Source organism: Triplophysa dalaica, chromosome 4 (assembly GCF_015846415.1).
Source record: "Triplophysa dalaica isolate WHDGS20190420 chromosome 4, ASM1584641v1, whole genome shotgun sequence".
NCBI classification, from domain to species: domain Eukaryota; kingdom Metazoa; phylum Chordata; class Actinopteri; order Cypriniformes; family Nemacheilidae; genus Triplophysa; species Triplophysa dalaica.
Genome location: NC_079545.1, coordinates 15,308,215 through 15,318,024, shown reverse-complemented (window position 1 = coordinate 15,318,024; position 9,810 = coordinate 15,308,215). Strand labels below are relative to the sequence as shown.

Below are 9,810 nucleotides of genomic sequence, written 5' to 3'. Positions count from 1 at the left end.
TAACACTGACCATTGTGGAATGTTTTTTTTTCTGTTGTCTTTCTCTTGATGTATTATTTTGCAGATTATTTTAAGCGGAGATACGAGTCGAAGAGAAGAATCAGGGTGTATTATGGATAAACACAATTGCAATGCCCAAAATGTTCCTTTGCACAAATTTATACTGGGTCTTTCCATTCACAACCAGTTTCTGCTGTATTTTTGAGACTGATATCTCTGAGAGACTGTTCTCATGCAACCAAAAATGAAAGACTTCATTCATTCCCTGAAAAGTGTCAGATTGTGTTGCTCATGTGGGAAAAACAGGAATGAGACACATGAAAGCTACATAAAGTTTTTATTTTCTGAGTGGCCTCAGGAAGCCTTTTGTCATCACATTTTCTCACAAAAGCACCCTTTAAATCAACATTCTGAACAGAGTTTTTCATCAACAGAGGATAACAGCATCGCTGTTTCCATGACAATCGTTTTCACCGTATCAGATGTAAGAAATGTATAGCTTTTGCCACTGGCACAAAACAATAAAAACCAAGAATGAGGTCATGTAACAAAAAGTGTGTAGTTGATTCATTTCTTATGATTGACTCAAGCAGTCGAACACTTTGTAATACACAGCAGTGACATACAATACACTGTTATATAAACACACAGCTAACGTGTTAAAGATGTGACTGTCAGCACTTGCTTGTGTGAGTTTTATAAAACTATAAAACATTTTCATTAATATTTTTCTTACTTTCTGACACAGAAAAGGTTTTAGGTCTGTTGCATACAAGTCAGTGCTAATCTTTCACCTTAATGGTAAAAACAAGACTACCAGTGAATGATTTCTCTTATGTGACCCCACAGTCTTGTTATCCAAAGGTTGACGCCCATTTCCGTAAGGTATTGCAACTCTGGGGTGAGCATTTTCCTACAGAGCTTTCTATGAGATTTGTCTATGTTCTTTTTCAGATTGTAACCCATAATTGACTTCTCCCCTATGGGTTGCCACGGCTGCATGGAAGTCTCAAGAATGTTTCCTGCATCGACAGCATGGCCTCCCTCGATGCAAACGGAAGTCATTTCTGCGTTCCTGCGACGCAGCTCCATCACATCTTTGGCCATGAGCTCGCGGCCATAAGCGTCCACCTTGCGCCAGAAAGTGGAATTGAAATACTGGTAAAGCTTCCAATCGATAGCGTTCCATTCAAGTGCCTTGGCTCTGAGCTCTGGGGTCAGTCTAGAAATGGTTGAACCTTTCCGCGCGTTGAGTTTGAAAAATACCAAGTCCTCCATGTCCCAGCAGAGAGCATCCTTGAGCAAGATAAGAGACTCCTCAAAGTACTCCACAAGCATTACCAGCTGGAAGCGTTTGGCGATGGCATCAATGGCAACCTCCACCTTTGGGTCATTAGGATCCGCGTTATTATCCTCGCCAAAGTCAAAGAAAAGCAAGTTTTTAAGGTAGAACGAATTGAATCCCTCTGGATCGTAGTAAAGCTCAGGATCTGTAAAGAATTCTCCAAGTTTATCCTCCCCCGAAAGCTTCCACGTCAGAGGTACCACATTTCCAAAATAATGGAAGGAGGACTCGGCGAGATCAGCCGGGTTACGAAGGATTGTGATGTACGTGGTGTCGGCCGGGAGCACTTTGGCCACCTCGGCAGCATTGAAACGCATGTGATTGCAGATTATATTAAAGCACATTCCCGGTCTGCAGTCTTTAACTTGTGAATGATGGAAAGGGGAGGGGTAAAAGAAGTCATTGCGGCTGTTGGGGAAGGCAAATTTGAGATGGTGCTTCTCGCCAAACCGAAAGAGTATGTTGAGAAAAGTACTGCTGGCTGTTTTGTGCGTTTTCAGGAACATCACGTCCATTTTGGGAGAGCACGCCCTCTGCGCTGACGCATGATGGGAGCTGTTAGAGATTGTTGAGGAGTGAGGGGGAGATGGCCGATGAGCGCACGAGAAAGGTACCGGGACCCTGTAGACAGATACAGACAAAATATTTCATTTTAAAATATGTAGGACCATTAAGATTGATACATGATACTGTAAGCCAAAAATAAATAGATAAAAAGAGAAATGATTGAAACATTTAATCATGTTTAAGGCACATTTTTCATCTCAAGTCAGTCAATTATATTATTAACTAAATAAAGTACTGACCGGATATTTTCATTACGGAAGTGATCCAAATAAAAACATGATGTCACACAATGTTAATGTAAATGTACTGTATATGCTTTCCTGTAGCTCACTGGTTAGAGCATGGCATTAGCAACGCCAAGGTCAAGGGCATGATCCCAGGGATCTAATCCATAAATGTAAATGTAATATGTAATGTAGTTCTCTTGTTCATTAATAATTATTCTTTATACTAATTTTAATGCTATAAATTATATTTTTATCATTAATATATTTTAGACATTCATTAATACATAAAATTACATGGATTTCTCATCAAGATTTGCTTTAAAAATATATATATGTTTATTCAAGTTTGCTATTAGTACTGTTTACTTCTTTTAAACTAAAAATAAGAAAGTATACTTCCAGTTCACTTTTTATATCCTTCTCAGAAATATACTTTATGTACTTTCGAGAAACATAACTGTAAACTAGTTAAGTACTCAAAGATTACTTTACAAATACACTTTAACTTTAGACTTAAAGATGCAAGTATCCAAAGTTTACACTTTTATAAACTTAGTTTTGTCCAAAGTGGTGTTAAAATAGTAAACCTGCAAGTATTTACTTCCAAATATGCTTGAACTTTGAGTAAATGTTCACTAACAAAATGAACTTGAAGTACTTCCTAACATTTTACTCTAAAAATGTTGGGTTATTTCAACCCATCAATGGGTCAAATATGGACAAATCCAAATGTTGGGTTAAAATAACCGAAAAAATATTTATATTTGACCCAACTATTGGTTCAAACCACCCATCGTTTGTAATATATAACTCACATATAAGTTTTGTCCATTTTTGACCCGAAATAACCCCACATTTTTTAGGAAGTATTTTTGTAAAGGTTTGTTGCAGTGTACACTGTTTCTGACACAATACTTGAGATGACTTACTCCTGCAGACCGAAGTGAACCTCCGGGGCTGACAGACAATACAGAAGAATCATGCAAGTGGTCAAGAGACCGCCCAGAATCAGCCCCTTACAGACAGACTTCCACTGTCTCACCGGCTTTCCAACCATCATAGTTGCCAGGTTGGAACGTGAAGGAAAATTCTAACACAAAGAAAAACATTTAGATTTAGATTAAGTGCAACAAAATGTACATTTTAACTGGCTTTGTTGAGGCTCACAGCTGTATTTCTAAATGGCATTTACGTAAAGCCAGTATCATTGTGCTGCGCTATGCATTACAGTGCAGTAAGCATTTGATTGTCTAGCCATTTCTAAGGGATTTTCGTCACCACTTCCTCATGTGCCCAATTATTTAGAAGACTGCTGCTCACTCAATTGCTTTTCCCACATGAGTTCTGCCATACGACCTTCTTCTGCTCACAGCGCTGTGTGGGGATTTGCACTGGCAATGCAGCTATGTGGAATTTGAGAATGTTACATTTGTAACATTCTGTCCTTGTTAAACCTCGGATCTCCAATTTTTCAGGAAATAAATAAAAAAACACTGAACTTATTATTGATTACATACTGTGTAGTCAAAGTCGACAAGCACGTTTTAATACCTTTTATTAGTTAGATATTTGCAAAACCCTGTGACACACATAACGGGTGACTAATAATTATGATTAATGGCATAAAATTAAAATCGGGAGATAAGGAGATACGAGGTTTCAAAAGGACAGCAGCGATCTGTTATTTCAACTGCAAATTGGTTTGGTTGTGGAGTTTTGGTTCTTTGGCACAAATATATACATTCTTTTTTCAGGTTATGCTATTATTGTCAATTGTTCTGGTATAATGTAAGTTTAAGAATCCAGTACTGATAATACTTAAAGTAATATACTTCAGTTAAATATATTCATTAATATAACAATTTATAGTTTCTAGCAATCCAACATAATATTAATTTCAGATAAGTTTCATCTATAAACATTGCATTAAAAAACACATTTTCAATAAAAATATGTATTTCAATACCATATTTATTTTAATCTTTATTTTTTTAATTCCACATATTTTATTTTATTAATATGTTTTAATATAGTTTTTTGAAAATCATAATGTATTTAAAGGTGATTTTCCAACAATGAAAATTGTGGAAAGCGATTTATATATAAAATTGAATTGAATAAAGTTACATGTTTACCATTTGACCATTTCAGTTTTTTTCGGGTTGTTTTAATAGTCTGTTGTGTAACGAATTAGGCTTTTTTCATTCTAATATCACACTTAGTCTATAAATTATTATAAATAAATATAAGATCAGAAAAGTGAACATCAGACTATATATATTTATATATTGCTTCACTTCTGGCAGTCCAAGTCAGTCAAGCTCGCAAACAGTTAATTATTTCAATACTGTTAATGATGAATTGACAATAGCAATCATTACCCGATTATATATTATATATGTTTTTTTTCATTGTATACAGACCTATACAATGACAAGGCTTTCGATTCAATTCAATCGATTCTTAGGAACAATTCTCAAATATTTTTAAATTCCAAACTTATGTTTGGAAGCTGTCCAGCTGTCCAGCTCATGAATTAAGCATTAAGAGAAAAAGTAATACGGTCGGCATCTCTTCATGCTTCACAGACCAGGATCACATGTCTGTTTCGCAAGGCCACAAGGGTTTAATGCCAAGAAGCAACCACCATACTGCTGAGCACTGTCACACAGAGGTGGAGCAAGAAGCAAGGACAAAGCAGTCTCCAAAAACACCAACAGAGAACAGAAGTCTAGAGTGGGCAGTAGGCATCAGAAGGAACCATTGTTCTTATTCAAAGTCACCCATTGTTGATAGCAAACACGCCAACAGCATCATCTTTGTTATGTTTTCATTAATGCATTTGGCAGACGCTTTTCTCCAAAGGAACTTACAATGAATTGTATTATACATTTGTTTCTGACTATGTGCAATTCCCTGGGATCGAACCCATGACCTATGAATTGCTAGTGCCATGCATGCTCTAACCACTGAGCCACAGGAAAGCTATTCGAGGATTTTTCAGAGCCAAAAAGTATTGGCAACCGTCTCCCATTCTAATTCAAGATAAAACAAAGAAATGCAACAAAGGATCTATTATAAAAAATGTCAAATTGAAAGTTTTGATGTAAAAATTGTGCGTAGGCCTAAATCCATTAAAAAAATGACTCTTCATGAAGTCTAAAACTGATTGCTATTAACATAATTACGACATATTCTAAAATACATTTTTACAGTAAAATGTTTAATTTAATTAAAATAATGTTTAATGTTAGCCATTTAAAATAGTCTCATCTGACGTGCTGACGTTTATAGATTATTTTATGAATGTGGATTTTGTAGGACTAAATGTCGGAATATTGGCGATTCAACATACGCAAGAAGCCACTGATAGGGTTAGACAGTGAGATTTTTTAAATGTTAGTTAACATTTGTTAATTAGTGAAAAGTGAGCGGAATTATTGAAAATAAGTTAATTTGATATGATTTAGTATGTTATGATTTAATAACGGATACATCACATTACATTACATCTTCCAGAACCCTAAAAACTTTCTGTTTAACGTTAATTTCAAGAATAAGATCAAAAATCCCTTATTAAAATGCGCCTCTACTTTATTATAAACTCTAAGTTAGGCTACTGTGCTTTCAAGCATCATTTGTCATCATTTCGCCTCTTTATAACGGCATCTGAGCAGGAAAATGACATCACTGCTCGCGGCAGAGCTAGCTTAGCAGAGTTCGTTCCACGATTCATTTTTGACGTGTTCAACTGGTAAATGTACAGCATCTATATTGTATAAATCTCTATATTAATCTCCTTACCGAATCATGTAGATCTCCTTTCCACTGGACTGGCAGAAAACTCATCTGAAGAGAAAAATAATACTCAAAGTTGACTGTCCACTACTCGAGTCTTACGTATGTGTATCCCTCTTATCTTCTGCGAAATATCAACACGACCATTCACCCTGTACACACACACGCAATCTCTCTCTCTCTCTGTGCACCTGTGGGTTTTAAAGCCCCCGCTCTTCTCTCAGTCGACGGTCCGTTTAGCTGAGCTGGCTGAACGGCATACAGTCGAGGCGCGTCTCCGCGCGTAGTGACGCATGAACAGGTGTTAGGGGACCCGCAATTATTCTACCTCCGTGCGTTTCTGTGTGAATGAGTGAAAGACAGACACTGAGGAGGACATAGAGAGACAGAAAGAAGGAGAGAGAGAGAGACAGAGAGAGAGAGAGAATCAAAAGTGGACAAGAGTAAGCAGCGGACATTGAGCAAAAGGGAGGGAGTGAAAGCCACAAAGGAACAGAGGAGGGATCTATTCAATGTGCTATTGAGGAGTGTTGGTATTAAATAAATGAGAGGGGCAACAACATTTCTGGTTTGACACTGTTCAAAGTGTACCAAATGACTTGTCTTTTCATCAGCACTAGGTGTACTTTAGTATTACTATAGTAAACTGTAGTGCATTGTGCTATATTACAGTGGTTATACTACTTCTCTGTCGTATTATCTTCATAATACATAATTTAATATGGTAAGGTTCAAAAACATTGTAATATCTGGAGATTCTACTACCCTGACGAAAATGAACCATGGGTTTAGTCATTCATCATTTCATTTAGTCATTTAGCAGACGCTTGTATCCAAAGCGACTTATAAGTTGGGTAAACATTCGAAGCTATTGGGTCAAAGATTAGGACAACAAAAGCATAAGAGCATTAAAAACATGCCTCACAAAGCCTACTACAGTGTACAGAGCCACGTTTAGTTTATCTAATCTTAAATAAGCATGCCTTTTTTTAGATATTGTAGAAAAGATATAGAAATCAGAAATGATCAGTCAGGTGCAGACGGAAGAGATGTGTTTTCAGCAGATTCTTGAAGAATTTGTTTACTACAAATACAACCACAGAAACATCGTCGTTATAGTTAAACCATGTAACCACAAATGAACCATTGTTTTGGGAATCACCACAGTTTAACCATAGTATTTGTTGTTAAACTGTGATTGGTTACTACACTTATACTATATTGAAATCATTTTAATTTTCTAAGCGTAAACCATTGTCAATACTGAAGAATATAGTATTTTTTTTCACGTGGCCAAGTACAGGCACATTTCAGGCATCAGCTTTGAATGTTATTGTTAAAAGGGTTGAACTGGAGACGGGTATTTTTTCATGTATTTTGGAGGTAAAAGTTGAAATTCAGAAGACGAGTGTGTGCACATTTCTCTACAAAGAATCTCCCATAGAAACCTATGAAAAGATCGAAATAATACGGGGTTATTCCCACCGGCCCATAAAGGTGTGTTTCAGAGTACACACCTAGTAATGTAAGCATGAATTAAACATCATCAGATAACACACTTTATCCAGCAAGTTGTCAAAAGCTCGTCCTAAACATGTCATAACCTCCATATGTAAATACAAATTTATATGCAGATAAAAGAGATTCCTGCAGGGTCATGTGTAATATGTACCGTTTACATCTAAAGGTTCCTGAAAGAGTTATTTTCCTGAAAGCAGAAATTGCATAAGTTTGCTGCTTGTGTGGGGGAATGGCATTCGTCCCCTATTTATAACAAACGCCCCGCCCCGGCAATGATTCCTTGTTTCCCGTCTAAGTCTTATCGGTTAGTCTTCAAACAATAGTTGACTCGAAATTGATATTATACAATAAGAAAGTTAATGTGGCCTCATTCGCCCACAAGTTTAAGAAACTGATATCCAGCTGTGCATATAGTGTACATTTAACCAGAGCCTTATTTATTTTTGTCTGTTTTTCTGTCTCTCTTCATATAAGTTCATTTAGCTGGTGTTTCAATGTTTCCAATGTTAATTCTTTTCTCCTTTTGAGATGTCTAACACTCAGCTCTTTGTCTGAGCTACCACATACTGGAACACACAGATCATAATAGTGCCAGGCGGTATATAAGCGACATGGGTGGAACACAGATGGCTGATGTGAATAACCTTGTATGCTTGTATGTGCGAACGTTAATGAGAGGCAAGAATGGCATGAGTGGCCTGGACTGGAGCCCACCGGGTCACAATGGCCCGAGCGGGTCAGAAGAACAAAGTCATAACCTCCCACACCCATACAGATGCATAAAGATGCACTTTATACATATAGAGCAGAAAACTGTTACCTTGAGCATGTGGCTTGAAAAAAATAAACAAGCACTCTGTGTGTACATACATATATAAATGCTTATAAAATACTTTCTTAAAGTTTAAACACAAACGAATGTGGAACCTGCCCTTTATTGTTTCTGGCAGTGAAGCACCTCACACTGTCACAAGAGACCGAAATGGACACTTCAGGCATTCAATGCTAAATAATTCAGCCTGCCACCCTAAACCGGGAGAATTTGACTCCACAATGAGGAATTCATTGAAATCTGAAACGGACGCTCATTGAAACAACAACCGTTCTCATTTTAACAGTCTTTATAGGCCTATGTGAAGTTTAGAGAACACAAACTTGTTTAAAGAGAGTTCACCTGGAAATAAAAATTATATCATCCTTTATTCACCCTCGTTATTCAAAACCCTTATGAAACTTTCTTTTGTGAAACACAAAGGAAGATATTCTATTTTGTCTATACATTGGAGGTCAATGGGGATCAGTGTTGTTACCAACATTCCTCAAAATATCTTCAGCCAGGTTTGGAATGGCACGAGGCCGAGTAAATGATGAATGAATTTTCATTTTTTGGTGAACAACAGATGGGTTTAAGAAAGCTTTGATAAGAATCTAAACAGCCAGCTCAACAGTACAGAACCTTACTGTACAGTTATAATCAAACCCACAACCTTTGGCATGCAAAATGCAAAGTAATAAACTCCTGACTTGTTCCTTTGCGAAGGGAAGCAGGAGGGAACTATCTTTTCATCATTTTGTTTTCATTTCCTGCACTTAAAATTGAAGTTCAGAAACTTGACAAGGGTATATACAGAAATCACAGAGCTAAATTAAATACTTTTAAAGACCTTTTTAAGGCCCTGTCCATACATATTAAGACCTCAACGCCACTTCAAGTTTTAATCGCATACATTGGCGACACTTTAAATTACATTTCCTATAAACTGATTGTTAGATAGCACAGCTAAACCGTCTTAGTTTGTGATAACTCATTATGCCACAAAATTCAGAAGGGTGGGAACAAAGCTCCTGATAATTAATTTTGGGACTAACCCAAAGCAAGGTTTATTAGAAAGAGAACCGTGCTACGCTAATCGCCTTCTGGCACAGAGCAGCATGCCTCATGGTTATTCCCAGAGACGGCCCCTCAGCCAACTCCTCCTCCAACCATTTGCATGAAAACTTGCATTTCTCCATTACTCAACGATTTTGTTTAACAACTGGGTGAAAATGGATCTCCCACTTTTCACCCAGGAGATTTTAATTCAGGCAAACTTTAGCATATGACCTCTTTGGACAAATATGAAAAGATAATACAAATTTAAGTACCCTGGAAAATGGCATTTACAACTTTTTAAGAGCCTTAAAGGGATACTTCACCCGAAAATGAGTTGTTCCAAATCTGTATACATTTCTCTGTTCTAATGCACGAAATCTATACAGATTTGGAAGAACTCGAAGTTGAGTAAATGACAGAATTTTGATTTTAGGGTGAAGTGTCCCTTTAATTTTCTCTAAATTTATTTATCAACTTTT

The 9,810-nt window shown here is 36.8% G+C and overlaps 1 protein-coding gene across 1 annotated transcript; it reads right to left on the bottom strand.

The window, feature by feature from the left end:
* Window positions 1-320: 320 nt before the first annotated feature.
* Window positions 321-6,399, bottom strand: gal3st1a (galactose-3-O-sulfotransferase 1a). Its single transcript, XM_056747301.1, has 4 exons — window positions 6,129-6,399; window positions 5,944-5,988; window positions 3,069-3,229; window positions 321-1,966 (listed from the first exon to the last, which is right to left on the bottom strand). The coding sequence occupies exons 2-4, from the start codon at window positions 5,986-5,988 to the stop codon at window positions 814-816; spliced, it is 1,359 nt and encodes a 452-aa protein (XP_056603279.1). The 5' UTR covers window positions 6,129-6,399; the 3' UTR covers window positions 321-813.
* Window positions 6,400-9,810: the final 3,411 nt, after the last annotated feature.

Coding starts and splice junctions, on each gene's coding strand:
- gal3st1a (XM_056747301.1), bottom strand. CDS start 5,988: ATGAGTTTTCTGCCAGTCCAGTGGAAAGGAGATCTACATGATTCG. Junction 3,230..5,943: donor AAGGAGATCTACATGATTCG/GTAAGGAGATTA, acceptor TCTTTGTGTTAG/AATTTTCCTTCACGTTCCAA. Junction 1,967..3,068: donor GTTCACTTCGGTCTGCAGGA/GTAAGTCATCTC, acceptor ATCTGTCTACAG/GGTCCCGGTACCTTTCTCGT.